This window comes from Symsagittifera roscoffensis, chromosome 8 (assembly GCF_963678635.1).
Source record: "Symsagittifera roscoffensis chromosome 8, txSymRosc1.1, whole genome shotgun sequence".
In the NCBI taxonomy this organism is placed as follows: Eukaryota; Metazoa; Xenacoelomorpha; order Acoela; family Convolutidae; genus Symsagittifera; species Symsagittifera roscoffensis.
This window is the reverse complement of record NC_087069.1, coordinates 24783496-24804841: the sequence shown is the minus strand read 5'-3', so window position 1 is coordinate 24804841 and position 21346 is coordinate 24783496. Positions and strand designations below refer to the sequence as shown.

General features: G+C 33.9%; 1 protein-coding gene across 3 annotated transcripts in view; it reads right to left on the bottom strand.

Annotated features, from left to right (window-relative positions):
* Nucleotides 1-14081: 14081 nt before the first annotated feature.
* The window catches only part of LOC134853259 (1-phosphatidylinositol 4,5-bisphosphate phosphodiesterase beta-4-like), a 62975-nt gene continuing 55710 nt past the window's right edge, over nt 14082-21346 (bottom strand). For 2 of the 3 annotated variants that reach the window (XM_063869232.1, XM_063869231.1), the window contains exons 30-32: nt 18291-18377; nt 17204-17391; nt 14082-14867 (exon numbers count right to left, since the gene is read on the bottom strand). In XM_063869232.1, coding sequence (XP_063725302.1) covers nt 14684-14867; nt 17204-17391; nt 18291-18377 — 459 coding nt within the window. In that variant the 3' untranslated portion in view covers nt 14082-14683. The remainder of the gene's footprint in view (nt 14868-17203; nt 17392-18290; nt 18378-21346) is intronic. The other variant, XM_063869233.1, reaches the window with a different exon arrangement.

The following is a 21346-nucleotide window of genomic DNA, read 5'->3' as shown; positions in this document are numbered from 1 at the left end:
AATCAATGTTCACAGAACCATGACAATCAATACAACAATCAGAAAACTTCAATAAACGAGATCTAGGATTGAAGTTTATAACTTTTCGAATTCTCTCCAGAAACTTTGAACCACGAGTTGGAAGCAAGTTTTTGATGAGAACTTAGACAATCTCTCTTAAAAAATTTTTCAGAATTAATCGTTTTTTCGCATTACTAGGCATCTTTTAATTCTTTTCTACCGTAAGTTTCAATGAAATGCTCGACTCAGCTGAATGAATACTTCTCCGCTCGATTTAATATTACTTGGATTTTTGTTTGGAAAAACTGTAAAGTCATCGATTTCTTGATATATGCAAAAATATTTATCTAATTTCTGGAAATTTTGGCTTGAAGATATTCCTTTTGAAAACGAATGGAACTTACAATTCTCGAAAGAACATAAAGAAATAGGCACTCAATAATCTTGGGTTACTGTGTAATTATCGAAAAAAATTTTGGAAACAGAAACATATAGTGATTTTCCACAATGATCTGAATAAAAGCTGGGGAGAGCTTGCGCATAGCAGCGTGCTTCTGGAAGAATGGTTTTTGCAAAGAATTTTGAATTCAAATTGGAGCACTAACGCGTTCAAAACTTCCATTCAAAAATCAGAACGAAATGAGTTTTATTTGCTGTTGCTTAGGGAAAACCACCCAATCAGAATTCAGGGATCTTTTAGTAACACTGTTTGTTCAGGATCAACCAATCAGAGCCCAGCCTTTTCTAAAAGGGAATTAATTTTTTTTAAAAACCTGAATCATAATTTATAAAAAATCTAATGATAATTTTTTGAATTTCCTCGAGTTACTGTACAAGAAAAAAGAAAAGAATCCAACTGAATTTCGTATTCATGAAACAGATGTTCACTCTTACTTTTTCCATAATTTTTTGAACGTTTTTTTTTGAACAAAAATAGAGTTATTCTGCTAAGTAAAGGTATTTTTGGAAATTTTTACTCTATCAAAAAGTTTTACTTTTTAAGTAAGTATTGAGTATCAAAGCTTTAGATAGATATATGGCGGAATTACACCTCACAAGGAGAGAAGTTTCATTTATTCTCGAAAAAGGTTTTCGAAGTTTTAAAGCCTGCAGGATCAGTTTTGGAATGAGATATCCAGAGTTTTGCTTTGAAAAATTCATCATCTTCGAGCGAGACTCTCCAAAAACATCAAAAGCAAATAACTTGACTATTTATTCAAACATCAACAATTTTTAATTGTTTTTTAACAAACAATTCAATTGATTGATGCGAAAACTAGCAGAGATGCTACTTGTTATAATTTTTATTTGTGTTACTGAATCGGCGATATTTCTTATTTTTACAGCAAACAACCTGTGGTTAATTTTTTTCGCAGTTTCTTTTGTGTATGTGTTTACTTTTTTTGAAAATTAAGCATAACTAAACATTTGGAAAAAACATAAACTAAGCATTTATAAGCTTTAATTGCTCGAAATTAGACGATAAAGCAAAATTTTCAAGCTGTATCTCAAGAAAATTTATAGAAATTTTTTGATGTCGTTGAAATTGCCACTGAAAAAGCTTGTGTATGATATATCAGTCGACCCATTCCAATGATTATTTGTTGTATCGGATTTTTGGGGAAAATAAAAAATTTTAAACGACCAAATACAAAGTTCCTCCACAATTTTGAAATGGTCCGAACAATTAGCTCCTTTGTTTTAGCTCAAATGTTTTTCATGTTGAAGCTCAAAGGTGAAATCAGATTTCTTCCGGTTGAACTTTGACGCCAAAATTAGTTTTATTTCGCTTTTTTTCAATTTTTTTTTGCTTTTAGTTTCGATGATGGACTTTATTTTGAGATTTTCCATCGGAGTCAAAGAAATCTAGCTGTCTCAATTTTTGTTTAAATGTCCTTTAATAAAAACCTTGAAATCAAAAAAGCTGTAAAAGTAAACACTTTTTTGTCATTTTTGTTACAGTTTATTGTAGTCAGTTCAGTCAATTTTATCAACTAAAAATGTCAATGGAAGAAAATTTTGAGTTTCCAGAGAGTTCTTATCTAATTTATTGTCAGAACTGTAATGCTTATTCTTGAATTGATGGAAAATTTTTCAATTATCGTTGTGTCACGGTTGTTGAGTTTTGTTTAACGAAGAGGGCTAATATTTCTTCAGGCTTCAGGCTATGTTTTTTAATTGAACTTTTGATTTTTTTCATGCTCGCTTAGGGTGGTTTGATAATTGACTCAGCATGACTTTATAATATTAAATTTCGTCATCCGTTTGCATAGTCGGGATGCACTTTTGGACCCGTTGTGTTTCTTTTTGTGAAGTTTTTCCTATGCAAAATTGGCAACCAACTAGTCATGAACATCAATTGTGCACGGAACTTTTTTCAAAAGCTTCAATCAAGGTCAAGAAAAACTTATGATTTCTTTGAATTTTTTTGACAAATTTACAGGAAAATCTCTACACTGCAACAGCTCAATGTATCTAAACGTTGATTTTTTGAAGCGAGCTAGTGGAGCTTAAAAACGTAAAAACAATAACTTTTAATAAATTTGTTATTAACTGTCATGGCCTGAATAGTTACCAATTTGCACACTTCGTCACCCTGTTATTTTTTTTTGTATTTTTGCTGTTTTCAATGTAAATATCTGTCAAAGAAAACACCAATTTAAAAATTTACTTTTAACTGAACAACATCAGTGTCAAAAACTGATTTTTTTGCTCAATATGGATTTGTTTTTGCGGTCAGAAAACTAGCGTTTGAAATATCGTTTTTTCGAAAGCATTGGCCCACTTGTTTTTGGCATCCAATTAAGGCGAGTAAGACCTGTGTGCGTATAATTTGAGAGGAAAAATTATGATTTTTCATAACAAGACTAAATAATTCTTCATCAATGTTTATCCATTCGACGGAGCGGTATGTATTTTCAGCCTGTACTGTCTATTGTATCTATTATTAACTCTGACTTCAGCAAAAATTCTTCTTATTAGTCCCATTCTCCAGGAAAAAAGTATAGAAAACTTAAGAAAAATGACCTGAAGCTCTAAGTTTTTTTCTTTCTTTTTGATCTTTGTTTTTAAATCAGTGCGAGCATGCTGTGCTATTTGGACAACGAAAGACAATCCTTGTTTAATTCCTAATTTGCAGGATGCTGCTCTGTTTCTGCTTGAACTGAATTTAAACTTTGTTTTGTACTTTTTGTTTTCCCAACACTCAACTAACTTCGGTTTCAAGCAGTCATGTCAATGGATTAAGTTTTTAAAACTTTCACAATAAGCGAAAACGTCTGACCATTGAAAACTTGAAAAACATTTAAATTCTTATCCCGGTTGTTTTTCTGCAAAAACCTGTAGCAATAAAACTGATTTTGAAATGAAATTAATAGCTTATAACAGTTTATAAAAATGAGTTAAGATACTCGTAGTGCTCTGTTTTTGCAGTTTTTGTGTTAAGCGGGCTGTTTATGAAAAATTAATTACTTTCAGTGTTAAACTATCTATTCAGCGCCAGTCTAATTTCATTTATTTGATTTTGGATTGCGAAGCTTTGGTCCTAAATTTTGACGAAATTTCACTTGAATTTTGTTTTTCTGTTTTCTGTTGCAAATTTATGAACAAGGGTTATTTAGGTCTTCCGCCGATACTTCATTTATTTTTCAATGAAGGTTTTTCATTTGCATGCTTCAAATGCCTTTTTTTGATGTAGTTTTTTTTATTGAAACATTGAAGCGCAAATTAACTTAAAATATAACTATTTTAGTATTTATAGTATAAAGTTATTTTTGCTCCTCAATTAAATTGCGTAAACCAAGTTAGGAACACTGGAGAGGAAACATCTTTGTTGCTGGTCAAGTGTCTTATGTGTTGGCAAAAAGGTTTGGATTGGTCTATGCTAAAACTACAAGTAATAGACGTAACTAAATGAATCTTCAGCTGTTTTTTCTCAAAAAGAAGGCACAGAAATGGAAATTTACTGCGCAATTGTGTTAAAGAGTTTTGAAGTAACCGCCGCAGTCATATCACTTGCTTTTGATGAAACTTGAATAAACATTTTAAACAAATAAGTCTGGTAGAAGACCTAGCCCCCGTGAAAACGTTGTCTCTAACCAGACTAAACGACGTCATTTTATCTGTCAATCAAATTTGTTTATCGAGTCTGGTAAAAGGTCTATGTTATAATTTTTCTGGTAAAAAGTCGGCCTGGTAAAAGGTCGGTCTCTCATAATGACTTTCTCCAATCATTCCTCGCACGTCTAAATGCTCAATCAGCATTGAGTTTGATCGATCTGTTCTAGTGTCGCATGATGGACCGAGAAATACAGAGTAAACTCATTCGGAGAGGAAAAGACCCACTCGTACGGAAGTTTTCTCACAATTGTCAGACACTAGCTGTTTTCCAGCTCTGAGTATATCTGTTTCACATGTCATCACTTCTGCCGTTTGCAGGCTATACTTGGTCAGCCATGACTACACTTGGTCAGATATGACTACACCTGGTCAGACTTGACGTACTTTAGGTACCGACATTGCGCATCTTGGGTGTTTCGAAAATCAATTGGAAAGCATCTCAATTGACTTACTGATTTCAAAATGTCAGAAATCGATTTCTCTTGTAAATTATCTGCAAGCGTTTGGCACCCTGTTAAAAAAATTCACAACAGAAAACACCCTGAAAGCATAATATAAATTTATAGTGATTTTGTTTTGTGAACCTAATGACTTTACCAGCTGGCTCGAATAGGCTACTTCAGTCTTGAAACTGATGCAAAACTAGTTATTTGCAGCATTTTTTCAAAGAAAACCGCAGCAAAACTTGCGTTATCTGTACGATATCTTTGATTTGCAGTTATAGCATTGTAAGCATTGTAATAGCTTGTTGAACACAAATTGCAGTGAAATCTCATTGATCCGCAGCAATATGCAAAAGAAAAAAATCCAATACAATGATTTATATCATCAAAATTCGTCAAAATTTTACAACGGTAGCCCTCAGTTTTAACGAAAAAAAATCTGCAGATGAGTGACGAAGTTTAGGGCAAAAAAGTAGTTAGATTTTCTTGCTTCGTTTTGTTTCAGAGTTTGATTATTGTCCGTCTATGATTGATCAGTTATTAAATTGAAATTTGGCCTACAGAGTTTTCAAAAAGCTTTTTTCAAATCTATGTATGATCATGTTTTGTCAGATATAACCAGATCTGGCTCAGGAAAGATCATGTATTATCAGGTGTGATCCTGTCTGGTCGAGGTATGATCATGATGTATGATCAAGTATGACCATATCTGCTCAAGGTATGCTGAAGGTACAAGCATGTAAGTTTAGGCATGATCAAGCCTGTCCCAGGTGTACTTCAGATCTGATCATATCTGGCTCAAGATCTGAATTTTTCATAGTTATCATGTCTGATACATGTCTAGTTCAGACATGTACAAGGAAAAAAGAGACACGCCACAAGACTGATCCAGATATGAAATTTATATGAAATTTCGATGTCCAAGTTTATATGTAACTACAATTTTCAGTACGGACAGTCAGATTCGTTCAAATCGTAAATAAAGATCCAGTCAAAAGCCACAACGTTTGTTGCTTTCCAAAAACGGGTGCCAAAACCTGCGGTGTTAAACAGACAAAAAGCAACTAATAACTATTCTACGTCTAACCTAATCCTACGTCTAACGTTTTTTGAGAGTTTTGCAGGAGTTGCAACACGAGCAAAGTGGCCTCTTTTAATGCAAATTTTGCGGGTAATGTCCTTAAAGCTGCAATTTTGCCGGTGACCAGGTGAGTATCCTCTGCCACAACACTAAATTGTTTGAGCCTCGTCCTTTTGTTCATTATGATTGTTTTTACCAAGTTTTATAGACTTTTTTGTTAAAATTTCGAAGTTGTATAAAGAGTAGCGCCTTTTTTTTATTTCGAAGTTGTAAAAACACCTTGCACATCAGACCATTTTGAGAGCCATAAGGTTATCTACCTTGCTGAAGCTTGTGTCAATTTCAACAGCGTATTTAAATACGCTGTTGAATTTGACATAAACTTCCGGTGGGTAGCTTTTGTTATGGTTCTCAAAATGGTCTGATGTGCGAGGTGTTTTGCACAATGTGTCCAGCTATGACCAGCCTTATTCTTACAGTTGCGACCTTATCTTGTATTAGGATCGAAGTTCTTCTGGAAGTTCAAGGGTCTAATTTGAAGTTTATGTGAACGCAACGTTTCTTTGACGTGATTGCGCGATTTAACAAGAAGGAATATCTTTTTACGAATAGTTCGTTACAGAAAGCTGATTAAATATTTTTTTTCTATTGCCTTGACGAACGTTGATGGCGAACGTTTAATTTTCATTTGAAGTATGTCTACCGAGGCTTGCAGGTACATATTCATAAATTATCTAGTTTTCTGAATTTAGAAATTTTGCTCTGTTCACCACCCACTTTATCAAATTAATCCAAATTTTTTGAAAGGGAAGATTTTTGCAATCAACATGGTTGGCCTTAATTGGCGTCTCTTCTGTTTGACACTTTTTTCAGATTTTCACATAATGTCTGCATTCTTTTAATTACAAAAGAGACCAGACAACCTGTTTCTAGGCCTGTTGCGTGTCAAAATTTCTTATTGGGTCTTAGAATTACGATCATTGAACTGAGCATCCGGTTGTGGGTTCTTTAAACTTCAAGCTATTAACGGTCATCACATCATTTGGTTTTCGACCTCTTCTATCGAATTAACGTTAAATTGTTCCTGGTTTTGTTGACCGAAGTCAGTGAAATTCATTTCTAACTTCTGTTCTCGATCTCCATGATTTACTCAAGATTTATCACAGGAGTTGCAACACGGAGAAAAAGGATTCCTTCTGGCACACGTTTTAGGTACTGCCATCAGAGCTGAAACTGTACCGAGGACCAGGTTAGTGCCCTCTTCCACAAAACAAACATATTTTAGCCTGCTCTTTGTATTTATTCTGATTGTAATTACCAGGTTTAGCTGAGTTTCGTGTTAGAGGTAGGATTAGGTTAGACGTAGAATAGTTATTAGTTGCTTTTTGTCTGTTTAACACCGCAGGTTTTGGCACCCATTTTTGAAAAGCAACAAACGTTTTTGAAAAGCAACAGGCTTTTGACTGGATCTTGATTTACGATTTGAACGACTCTGACTGTCCGTACTGAAACTTGTAGTTACATATAAATTTGGACATCGAAACTTCATGTAAATTTCATATCTGGATCAGTCTTGTGGCATGTCTCTTTTTTCCTTGTACATGTCTGAACCAGACATGTACCAGACATGATAACTATGGAAAATTCAGATCTTGAGCCAGATATGATCAGATCTGAAGTACACCTGGGACAGGCTTGATCAGACATGAAGCAGACATGATCATACTTGACTTTACATGATCATACCTGGACCAGAAATGATCATGTCTGAAATTACATGCCCGTACCTTCTACATACCTTGAGCAGATATGATCATACTTGATCATACCTCATGATCATACCTCGACCAGACAGAATCACACCTGATAATACATGATCTTTCCCGAGCCAGATCTGGTTATACCTGACATAACATGATCATACGTAGATTTGAAAAAAGCTTTTTGAAAACTCTGAAGGCCGAAGTTCAATTTAATAACTGATCAATCATAGACGGACAATAATCAAAATCTGAAACAAAACGAAGCAGGAAAATCTAACTACTTTTTTTGCCCTAAACTTCGTCACTCATCTCCAGATTTTTTTTCGTTAAAACTGAGGGCTACCATTGTAAAAGTTGGACGAAATTTGATGATATAAATCATTGAATTGGGTTGTTTTTTTTTGCATATTGCTGCGGTTCAATGAGATTTCACTGCAATTTGTGTTCAACAAGCTATAACAATGCTTACAATGCTATAACTGCAAATCAAAGATGCCGTACAGATAACGCAAGTTTTGTTGCGGTTTTCTTTGAAAAAATGCTGCAAATAACTAGTTTTGCAACAGATTCAAGACTGACGTAGCCTATTCGAGCCAGCTGGTAGAATCATCAGGTTCACAAAACAAAATCACTATAAATTTTAATTAGGCTTTCAGGGTGTTTTCTGTTGTGAATTTATTTAACAGGATGCCAAACGCTTGCAGATAATTTACGATTTCTGAACATTTTGAAATCAGTATGTTAAAAGAGATGCTTTCCAATTGATTTTCGAAACACCCAAGGTGTGCATTGTCGGTACCTAAAGTACGTCAAGTCTGCCCAGGTGTAGTAATTTCTGACCAATTATAGTCATGTCTGACCAGGTATAGCCTGCAAACGGCAGAAGTGATCACATGTGAAACATATATGCTCAGACCTGAAAAGCAGCTAGTGTCTGACAATTGTGAGAAAACTTCCGGAAGAGTGCGTCTTTTCCTCTCCGGATGAGTTTACTCTATATTTTTTGGTCCATCATGCGACACTAGAACAGATCGATCAAACTCAGTGCTGATTGAGCATTTAGACGTGCGAGGAAAGATTGGAGAAAGTCATTGTCGGATACCGACCTTTTACCAGGCCGACCTTCTACCAGAAAAGTTATAACATGGACCTTTTACCAGACTCTATAAACAAATTTGATTGACAGATGAAATGACGTCGTTTAGTCTGGTTAGAATATTTTCACGGGGGCTAGGTCTTCTACCAGACTTATTTGATTAAAACGTTTATTCTAGTTTCATCAAAAACAGGTGATATGACTGCGGCGGTTACTTCAAAACTCTTTACTCTTTAACACAATTGCGCAGTAAATTTCCATTTGTGTGCTTTCTTTTTGAGAAAAAATTAGCTGAAGACTCATTTTGTTACGTCTATTACTTGTAGTTTTAGCACAGACCAATCAGAACCTTTTTGACAACACATAAGACACTTGACCAGCAACAAAGATGTTTCCTTTCCAGTGTTCCTAACTTGGTTTACGCAATTTAATTGAGGAGCAAAAATAACTTTATACTATAAATACTAAAATAGTTATATTTTAAGTTAATTTGCGCTTCAATGTTTCAATAAAAAAAACTACATCAAAAAAAGGCATTTGAAGCATGCAAATGAAAAACCTTCATTGAAAAATAAATGAAGTATCGGCGGAAGACCTAAATAACCCTTGTTCATAAATTTGCAACAGAAAACAGAAAAACAAAATTCAAGTGAAATTTCGTCAAAATTTAGGACCAAAGCTTCGCAATCCAAAATCAAATAAATGAAATTAGACTGGCGCTGAATAGATAGTTTAACACTGAAAGTAATTAATTTTTCATAAACAGCCCGCTTAACACAAAAACTGCAAAAACAGAGCACTACGAGTATCTTAACTCATTTTTATAAACTGTTATAAGCTATTAATTTCATTTCAAAATCAGTTTTATTGCTACAGGTTTTTGCAGAAGAACAACCGGGATAAGAATTTAAATGTTTTTCAAGTTTTCAATGGTCAGACGTTTTCGCTTATTGTGAAAGTTTCAAAAACTTAATCCATTGACATGACTGCTTGAAACCGAAGTTAATTGAGTGTTGGGAAAACAAAAAGTACAAAACAAAGTTTAAATTCAGTTCAAGCTGAAACAGCAGCATCCTGGAAATTAAGAATTAAACAAAGATTGTCTTTTGTTGTCCAAATAGCACAGAAAGCTCCAATCGCACTGTTTAAAAAACCAAGATCAAAAAGAAAGAAAAAAACTTAGAGATTCAGGTCATTTTTCTTAAGAGTTCTATATTTTTTTCCTGGAGAAGTGGACTAATCAGAAGAAGTTTTGCTGAAAATCAGAGGCAATAATAATTAAAATAGACAACACAGGCTGAAAATAAACACCCTTGTGTCGAATGGATAAACCTTGATGAAAAATTATTTAGTCTTGTTGTGAAAAATCATAATTTTTCCTCTCAAAATATACGTAAACAGGTTTTACTCGCCTTCTTTGGATGCCGAAAACAAGTGGGCCAGTGCTTTCGAAAAAAGGATCTTTCAAATGCTAGTTTTTTGACATTAAAAACAAATCCAGACTGAGCAAAAAATCATTTTTTGACACTGATGTTGTTCAGTTAAAAGTAATTTTTTAAATTATCGTTTTCTTTGACAGATATTTACATTGAAAACAGCAAAAAAATGAAGAATAAAAACAGGGTCACGAAATGTAAAAAATAGTACCAATTCGAAGTTATTAAAAGTTAATGTTTTTAAGCTCCATTAGCTCGCCTGAAAAAAATCAACGTAAGATACATTGATTGAGCTGTTGCAGTGTAGAGATTTTCCTGTAAATTTGTCAATAAAACGCAAAAAAATAAGAAGTTTTTCTTGACACCGATTGAAGCTTTTGAAAGAAGTTCTGTGCACATTTGATGTTCATGGCTTGTTGGTTACCAATTTTGCATGGGTAAAACTTCGCAAAAAGAAACATAACGGGTCCAAAAGTGCATCCCGGCTATGCAAACGGATGACGAAGTTTAACAACATAAAGTCAGGCGGAGTCAGTAATCAAACCACCCTAAGCGAGCATGAAAAAATATCAAAAGTTCAATTAAAAAACATAGCCTGAAAAAGTATTAGCCCTCTTCGTTAAACAAAACTCAACAATCGTGACACAACGATAATTGAAAAATTTTCCATCAATTCAAGGAGAGGCATTACAGTTCTGACAGTAAATTACATTAGAACTCTCTGGAAACCCAAAATTTTCTTCCATTGACTTTTTAATTGATAAAATTGACTAAACTGACTACAATACACTATAACGAAAATGACAGAAAAGTATTTATTTTTAGAATTTTTTTGATTTCAAGGTTTTTAACCTTCGAAATTTCAACCTTCAAATTTCAAAATTTTTAACCTTCGAAATGGTCGTTGATTTCAACCTTCAAAACTAAAAGCGAAAAAAGAAGTGAAATAAAACTAAATTTGGCGTCAAAATACAACCGGAAGAAATCTGATTTGACCTTTGAGTTTCAACATGAAAAATTTTTTAGCTAAAACAAAGGAGCTAATTGATCAGACCATTTCAAAATTGTGGAGGAACTTTGTATTTGGTCGTTGAAGTTTTTTTGTTTTCCCCAAAATTCCGATACCACAAATAATCATTGGAATGGGTCGAATGATATATCATACACAAGCTTTTTCAGTGGCAATTTCAACGAAACCAAAAAATTTCTATAAACTTTCTTGAGATACAGCTTGAAATTTTAAATTTTTGTCTAATTCCGAGCGAGTAAAGCTTATCTAGCTTAGCTTAGGCCTTTTCCAAGAGTTTAGTTATGCTTAATTTTAGTTTTGCTCGGGTGTTTTTAGTTTTTGATTTTTTAAAACATTTTGAGAATAGAAAATTCAAAAATTCCCAAAAAGTTTTCCAGAACGCAGCAACAAAAACTGAAAAAATTGTGAGTGTTTTGTTTTTTTGTTTGCTTATTCATTTTTCTTTAAAACTTGTTGTACAGTTTAACAGTTTTAAACCGATTGTCAAGTAGGCCTAAGTTTAAATTTTTTGTTCAGATCTGTTTATTACACCACGCAGAAAAAAACAACACTAATTTAAAAGAAAAAAGTTTGTGTTTTTAGACTTTGGTCGGAACATTCTGTGCTAATTGTCTACCAAACAGATGAGAAGAGCTACAGACCAGAAAAATTTAAAGAGTTCTTACGTGTATATAGGTTCTGTCTTCTTGTTTAGAAAATGACTTGGACGAAGGATTGCCTTGAGACTTTTGTAATGGGTCGAAATCTATAGCTCAAATTTACTGAAACCAAAAACCAAATTTAGTAATGAAAAATACATGGTTACATTTGATTTTGATTTTGCTAATTTCTGCATCAACAGTTGTTCAAAAAAATTTCATGTTTTCTTTTTTTAAATGGAAGAAGGTGCAATTTTATGCTGCAGGGGCTCATTACTAATGGAGTGCTAATACTGGTTAGGACTTCCGGTAAATTTGCCGAAATTAAAACATCCGATTTTTTTCTCGACACCGATGGAGTAGTTAGACTTATTGAAAATTTTTCAATAATTTTAGAAGGCTTTCATGATATCAAATAACCATCTGATGTTACGCCTCAATTGCTTACTGAGTCTCCGTAGAGAAACCTTTAAAGTCAACAACGGAACCAGTAGTTCAGCTGTAGAAAAAGCCAGAACATAAAGTCAAGCGACGTTAAAACACCTAAACGAAAATCAGCATAAATAAAAGTAGTAGTCTTATTTAGAAAATTGCAAACTAACTCTGCGACAATTTTTTGTTAATCATTATTTGAAACAAAGTCAACGAGCAGTTGAAAAACTTCAGTGAAGTCGAGAAGACCAAAAAATTTGTTTTGAAAATTTCCGAAAAGCTTTATAGATGACATTTTTTGATAAAACTGACCTTAATTGAGAAAAATAATCCAAAAGACAAAGCAAACAGCTCGGCAATTTTGAATAATTTCATGGAAACCAAATTAAAATGATTAACTTTTTGGGCATTTTCCAGTTTTTGGTTTTTGAAGAGCTTATTTATAATAACTCCGAACTGGAAAAAAATGTTAAAAGGACATTTTTTTATTTTAAATTTAGAAAATTGGATTATTGGGTGGTCCTTCGGTTCCACTTTAATTTTCTACGAAACTTTTACTGATTTTCAAAAAAAGGGTATCGTTCTCTCAAAAAAAAAATCTCAAATTGAGTTTAGTTTCAAAGAGTAGAACATTTCGAAATCCTCGAGAGGATACGCTCAAATCTTGAGAGGGTACGCTCAAATCTTTTCACACAGTTTTGGTTTTTGACCTTTTTTTTTGAATATTTTCGAAAATTACTTTGACATTTTTGAGATTTTGGGTTCGCTTCAAAGAATGAGTTGTGTAAAACTCATTTGCTTAAGAGACTACTTCCCAATTATTTAACACCAAAAGTTATGGCCCTCGGAAAAGTCAAAAATTTGGCTGTAAGATATTTTTTATATTCTGTGAAATTTCTCGAGACCTACCCTTTCAAACCTGAGATTTTTGGTTTAATCGAAACAACAGGTTGAGTGAATCTGTTTTGAATAAGCGGCTACTCCCTAATTTTTCTTACAAATAGCTGATTCTCGGAAATACCCAAGTTTTGATTTGTTGACCGTTTTTTGGACTTTTCCCGCTAACTATCCTGTCAAATCTGATATCATAGGTTTAATCGAAACAACAGGTTGTTCGAATCCTACTTTTTGTATGTGGCTATGCCCAGTTTGTTTTAAGAACTTAAAACTATGGCCTTCAACAAGTCGAAGTTTTGAAGTTTGATTTACACGAAAACTACCGTCCCAACTCTCAGGTTGTGTGCAATCGAGACATCGGGTTATGGGAATCTTCTCTTCGTAACCGACCACAACATGCGCTTTGCAGGAAAGTATTGGGTTTGTGAAATCTTTCGCCCCTTTTAAAGATCTTTTGACCGTTTCTTAGAACCTGTTTGAATTTTCAAAAAATTTACACAATCAAATCTGAGATGAAAAGTTCAATTGGAAGAACCAATTGCGATAATCGCTCCCGCGGAAGCCTTAAATTTGTAGGAACTTTTTATTTCCTCGTAAAAATTGATTATTTTAAAGTTTTTTTTACTTTTCTCACTTATTTAGTTGAAACAATTAACTTAACGCATTTCGAGGAAAAAACTTTCTAGCGTAAAACAAGTGGCCTTAAAACTCTTTGATTTTCAAGACCAGCTCTAGATAGACAGTTTTTGATAAAAAAATTAACATAATTTGACAAATCTGGAGCAATATTCAAGTTTTTTTACTCCGCTGGAAAATCTGAAAATTAAAATCCATTTTTGAAACTAGAAGCCGATCGCGTTTATTGAAATTGTTATTCGACAGCCAAATGAGCCTATCTTTTACCAATTGAATTTGAATTAAACTTAAAAACAACGAAGTTAAATCTCAAAAATTGAATTTTTGCGTGAACCACTTAGAAACCATTATTCAAAAAAAAACGACCTTAAGAAATTAGCCAGACTGTCAATAATGTCAACTACGTTAGTTGACATATTGACAGTCTGATAGCCAATCAGTTCGAATTTTCGATAAAACTCAGTCAATGAGATTCTAAATTACAAATATATTAGACTTGAACACAAAAAATGAATAAAAAACATGCAAATACAAAAATAGCTTGATAATTAAATTCATCGTATTGCAACATTTATTAGGATATTCAATGAAAGTAATAGATATAGCTGAGACATCAACAGGATCGCTTCTAAACTAAATAAATTAATTTCCAAAATCAAAAACAATTGCTGCAAAACATTATACTGCATTTTCAGGATACTGTGCTACCAAAAACACAAACATTTAATTAACTGCCATTAAAGACAAAATTATATTTACAAATTAACGCTAGAAGGAAGTCTTCCTAAATAACGAACTATTTACTTGAAATGAGCACGAAAGTTAAATAGAAACAGCACTTGCAGCAACATCATTAGAAATTCTACGCAAACAGATATAATTATGCGCAGCAAAAATTTTAAATCGTCGTTTTCAGTATCACCTCTGTCAGTATAATGTCATTTGTTTTTGTTTTCAAGATCGAATACATTTTCCTTCCAATTTCTGAAATATTCACAATTAAAATTCAAACGCTAATGATTGAAACAATTTACGTTCTATAGTCTACAATGCCAGTTGTTTTCCCTCATTTTCTCTTCCTTCTTGAAACTTTCTCACTGTGTTAATTATGTCTAAGGAGAAACACTTTTAGTCGGACTAGAAGGTGTGGTCACAATCTGCGGCAGCGTCAGTGATTTCAGGTTAAACTCTGCAGGTCCTGGTTTCGATCCCGCACTTGGCGATGGTGTTGCATTTGAAGGCGATGTCCCATTGAACGATGCCGATCCTTTACTGGATGAAGAAGAGAGTTTGTTTCTATAAAGAAAAACGACAGGTTGCTATAATATACCTGGTTATTAAAGCTGCTTATCTTGCCGCGGGAATCGATAAATTCTTCTTTATTCAAAAATATTTTCTTGGAGCTTGTTGTTAAAATAAAAAAAAAGCTTGAAAACTTATCCAAGCAACATATTTTTGTTTCGATAGTTAAGTTGCATCTTCATGAAAAGTTTGAAAATATTTCCAGAAAAGCAGCTACATATCATATAATTTTAAAATAATATCACCAAGATTGGACCACATATGCCCTAATCATTCGCTATCAAAAAGAATTGTTGCTGGTTACCAAAGGACCAGGGGCCTTTTGCTAAAAGGAAGTATTTAAAACTAAAATCAAGAAATCGGCCAATTTGCCTGAAATAAGAATAACCTAAAAATACACAGATGCGAAGCGGAGCTTCGTACCACTTGCGATACAACGCAATCATAAAAAAAACATAAGTCGAACAAAAAATGTTGAAAAAAACTACGTAAACCAAAATTTTTGCATTTCTTGATGAAGGACATCTAGGGTTGAGCTAAATCTGGAGGTGCGTGTCTGATATTTTTTGAATTTGTTATACTGATGCGGGACGAAATATATAATTTCAAAAATTGGACTTTACCTTAATTTTTTACTAAAATAAGGAAGAGAAAATTTATGAGATTAGGGAACTTTCCCAAAGACAAAACAATTCTCTTACAAAAAATTAGGGAGTAGCCGCTTCTGCCGGAAAAATGTGCGCAACCGCTTCTTTCGATTAAACTTTTCATGTCAGATATGATAAGGTAGTTTTTGAAAAAATTCAAAAAGTTTCTAACAAACGGCCAAAGTTTAAAAACTTGAACTTCCGAAATCCGTAAAATTTTTCTGCTTGAGAGAAGTGGCCGGTTAAGTAGAGAAGATTCCCAAAATCGTTTTTTTTTTCGATTGAACACTTAACCCGAGAATTGGCATTGTAAACGGTCTAAGTTTCAAAACTTTCACTTGCTTGAAGGCCATAATTTTTAATGAAACTGGGTGTAGCTATTTATAAAGGTACACTGCCAACAATCTGTTGTAACGATTCAACCTATTCTATCAGATTTGGCAGAATAGTTATCGAGAAAAGTCCAAAAAACGGTCAACAAATCATTACGTTGTTATGTACGCGAATCATAGTTTTTGTTTGAAAAAATTCGGGCGTAGTCACTTATGCAGAAGAGGTGTACCCCACCTGTCATTTCAAAAAACGGTTAAAAAATCAAACTTTCAGACTTTTTCGAGGGTCATAAATTTCTGTATCAAAAAAAAATTGGGCTAAGTCGCACATCCAAACGAGCTTCCCACAACCTGTTTGAGATATGAGAGGGTATTGTATGGTCAAATTCATAAAAGTTGGAGAAAAAACGCTCAAAAATTCAAAAACTGACTTTTCCCAGGACGATTATGTTTTGCGTGAAAAATACGAGTGGCCGTTAGCGCAGGGGATTTTCCTACTACCCAATATCTCCATTGAACCTACAACCTCAGGTTAAGCAGATTTGTTTCCGATAAAAGTCAAAAAGATTCAAAAAACGTTAAAAAAAACAGAAAAATAACTATTCCGAGAACCATAATTTAATGTGTAAAAAACGTTTGGGCATAGCCGCTTATAGAGGAGCTTTTCAAGTTCGTTCTATTCAATGAAAGCAAAGTCTCCGATTTGATAGGTTAGGTTTTGAGAAAAATCAAAAATATCGGTCAAATATTCCCCCACAGACGTTTTCGAAGGCTGTAGACAAAGGGGTAAAACAAAAAGATACCAGGGGAGTAAGCAGTCACACAAAAGTGTAAGAGGTCTTTCTATGGATACCATCTTTTGGAAATCGGTTAACAAATAGTGGTAAATATTTCAAAAAGCGTCTCGAAAACATAAAACACCCAATCCCATACATTTTCATAATACCTGTTTTCCTCAAACAGGAATTCCAGGCAAATATGCCAAGCAGAACATTTGAATTTCAAAATTCAAATTAGCAACTGAACAAAAAAATACGAAGCGGATACGAGGCCGACAATCTTTGAGCTGACACCAGTTGAGCTGAAAAAAAATGTAAAAAAAACTGAAAAACTTCAGGTCCCCCTTGAAACTACCCTGTAGTAACTAGTACCCACCCAGTAGTTTAAATTTGAATTTTCATGAAATTGAGCATGTCAGCAGCATAGCATCGTCAAAATTGCCTATATGATCAGTACCAATTGAACTTGAATAAGTGATTCAATTGATTTTGTTAAACTAGTTGTTAACACGAAAAAGTATTTATTCCGATTTGATAACGCTTGCTAATAGCAAGCTTAATTCATATCTGGCCTTGTGGAGTTGTTGGCTGAGTTTTGAGGCGACTGTAGATTTTGTCCACTGTTGTTGTTCGTGGATACAAGAGACGAGGCTGATGTCTTCCCGTGTGAGGAGTCACGTCTGTGTTTGCTGTTGGAGGGGGGCGAGTGATTGTCTCCGAATTTGAGTTTGTCCAGCTGACGCAACAGTTTGTCAATCTCCTAGACGAAAAAAGCAATGTAATCGGTTAACAGCAATGAAGTAGGCCAGCTGCTCAGTTAATGGCAGTTTTGACCTTGCTGGTCAGAACCGCAATAAACCGCTGAAAATATCAGGAAACGGCATTGACTAGAAATGGGTGAAAAAATTATTTATGAAATCAAGGGACCCAAAAAATGACTGATTTTCTTTTTGCAATTTTAGTTTCTTATAAAAATAAATTCACATTAAACTCTTTGAACTTCAAAAATCTACTATAATTGACATATTCAATTTAACTAATACAATATGAGAAAACTTGACCCACAGGTAAAGTGTTTGTTACCTGGAAAATCTAAAAATAACAATCCACTTTTGAAAATTCATTCACGCTTTTTTGTACCGTCTGCCATTGAAAAGCTTATTTTACCTTCAATTTGCAAAATAAATGCGATTTGAGCTTAACAAGAACTCCCTTGTCAAACCGCTAACACTCTAATCTGAGCGTGAACAAACCTACATATTTAAAAAACAGAAAATTAGGCATTCGCGTATTTTAAGGCAGATGCTCTTTTTACTTTTCCTGCACCTCGCTTGAGCATGTACTTTATGATGTAACGAATGGTTTTACAAGGTGAAGATGTATGTTTGTTCACGCTAAGATTAGAGTGGTTTTACTAAATGTCTCCATGGCCTAAATAGCCCGCATGCCATTTTCATAACAATCAGACAATTTGAACTAAATCTAATCAATGAAAAATCGCAGGTGGGTGGCAAATAACCAAGGAGGTTTCTTTGCCTGATTTCGTGCAATAAAAATTCTTTTGGGCTGCTAGAAAAAACAATGAGACCAAATGCTCACCCATACCTGATTAAGTTCAAAACCCAGCATCGCAAAGAACATAACTGAGATGGAACTCACAGCGTTGCTTTCTTTTTCGAGGGTAGTGAGTTCAACGTCCTGCCGTTTCTTCAGTTGGTTCATCTTTTTCCGCTGTTCCTGATCCAACTGAAACAGAGAAACACTGTTCATAACGGTCGCAATACACAAAGCGAAAAAAAGACAAAAGAGAAAACCAAAAGAATCAATACAAAATTATGACTCTTTTCTAGTTCCCCTTTTTAATTTTTTTTCCAAAACATTATTTCCCAAATGCAATTAAAATGACTTTTGCTGCAATAAATTATGTTAAAACATGTCAGGGTGAACGAGTGAACGGATTTGAATCACTTTTGTTCCAAGCAAATTGCGTTGCGATCAATTTTAGAAAGAATATTTGGTAATTTTACGCGAAAGAATATTTGGTAATTTGTAACTGGAAGCCAGCAAAAAGCATAGCTAGCCTTTTTCTTCATTTAACATAGTCCTCTGAAATTAATCGGCAATTGTCAAAAAGAACCCTGAATTCACTTTTAAAACACAGAGGCGAAGCTGGACAACAAAAAACGCCAAGAAGTCTCTTTAAAAATTTTGAAGTGAAGAAAGATGGAAAAAAGAGCCCTCTACGGGATTGAACCTCAGACATAGGAGATCAAAGAATTCATTGACACAGACTAACGAAACATAGACTGCCAAAACTATGACACAAAAGAGCCAGCAAATAAACATTTTATTTACTGATTGAGTTGGAAAATAGTAGACTTCCTATTATAATACAATGCTTCGCAGGCAAGAGATAATTTTTTACACCGAGAAGCTGAAGTTCACATAAAAACGCAAAAAACGGCTAACGAGGAAAACGACACAAATTTGGAAAAAATTCCGCTTTTGGTATTCGAGCTTCAACCACCAGAGTCTATTGTCTTCACTGCTCCGCCATATTGCCTTGCTACCTTCAAACTCCAGCTACCACAAAGCGGGTAAAACAAGTTCTAGAAATGTAATTATAGTGCCAATGTTAAAATACTCAAGTGCTATGAAAAAGTGCCGATTTGTTCAGCATTACTTTATGCCATCTAAACTTGAAACAGAGGCATCGTATTATGAGACAATTGCTTTCCTGTTCAAAACGGATCTGAGCCAACAACGCTTCATATGGTCAAAATAGAGTGCTGATTTAAATTATCCGGACAAAACTAGAAATTTAAAACGCGTTTTTCTCAAATTGGGTCAATTTTAGATTAAAACGATGGAATGAAAACTTGCTTAGAATTTCAGCAGAAGTAAATTTAACTAAATTTGAAGTAAATTTAACCCCCAAAATGACCATTATCGGCTTTTTATTCAATCAAAAATTACGCCAAAACTGTTGATTCAAATGTTGACATTTTCAATGGTCGGAACAAAAAGCGTTTTAAATTTCTAGGTTTGTCAGGATAACTTGAATCCGCACTGTACCAGCCACCAATAAAATACATGTAATGAAACGCAGAAATACTATGCAGCAAAAATGAGTATTTTTTAATGCAATTCAGAATGGAAAAAAAATGATTACCTATTTATTATTTCGCAAGCTTGTGTAAATACTGACGAAATTGAGCGTTTATACGACCAATTTTAACCCAAACCATAGCAACTCTCGACTTATCCATTTTCACCAAATATGTTTAAAATTAAACTAGACATCTTGAAAATTGGTTTGAGCTGGTTCAATTTGCAGACGCAATACTCTAATTACCGAATATAATACGTTGGTTATTTCGATATCTATTGTTCCGACTTTCGAAGAAAATGAAGAATATATATGCCTGGGGTGATTTCTTTTTTATTCAGACCGTTTTGAATCTTTTGAGGGCTCGATCCCCGAACCTACGAGTCACCTGCCGTGCGTACACACCACTATGTTAGCGTGACTAGCTGTTCAATCTAAAGCAAGTCTAAGTAAACTGATCGTTTTATACTTCTCTGATCCCGCACTACAAAATCGTTCCGATATGAATTGAGGCAAGCTAATTGGTCTAATTAATTTCAAACTAAAAGTCAATCACGTTTTTTGGGACCAATACACTTTTGCTGTTCTATAGTGTATTTTTCTTTATTTTCAACGGAACAAATGCACTGAATTATAATTGAACGAAAAATAAACGAAAAATTGAATTTGAGCGTAAACAAATATTAGGACTTTTTTTAAAAAAAAAACGAACAAAAAATCATCAAGACCTATAATTTTTTCGAAAGATCGAAAAATAAAACTTTCCATTTATATCAAATTTTTCCGCATTTTTGATTTTGTTGTTAAGATTCATGAACGTAGTGAATACTCTTAACAACAAACGTTCATGAATCAAAAATGCAAACGTTCATGAATACTCGTCACTACGTTCATGAATCTTAACAACAAAATCAAAAATGCGGAAAAATTTGATATAAATGGAAAATTTTATATTTCGATCTTTCGAAGAAATTGTCATGATATGCATTTAACCCACGCATAAAAATTTTCAGATAATTTTTAATTCTTTGCAGCCACTTATATCGAGCCAACTTCGAGAGTTTTCTGTTGAGAGCAACAACCTAAAGGCAAATGCTTTTTGAACACGAAAATAGTTTACAGAAAATGAGACGAAAACAACTTCTGTTGAAAAAAAACTAGATTTCCCTAAATTTTCATATCATTCTCTCGAATAAAGCTCAGGGGCGGATTTTTTGGGCGTATCCCCTCAGGGATTTGACCCCGTCGCCACCCAAAGAATCCTCCTCACCACCCAAATTATGAAGGGAAGCGCGCGCCGAAAAACGCAATTTATGTGGTCAAAATTTAAGTGCCCAAAAGTGGCAATTTTCCCAGTTTTTTTTCAAAGTTTTAAGAAAAATTTATTAAAATATGGATCTTAGCCGCGTTCTGGGTGCGCTCGGAAAAACAATTTGGTAAAAAAATCAAAAAAAATCTTAGATCCGCCTCTTATAAAGCTCAATTAAAGAAAAAATGCCGAGTAAGACCGTTGAATGTTTAGAGCCCCCTTGAAACTTTTTTGCCAATCGACTTTTTTTGCCAATACACAATACGAGGCCAATGTGCCAATTTAAGCAGAAGCCTC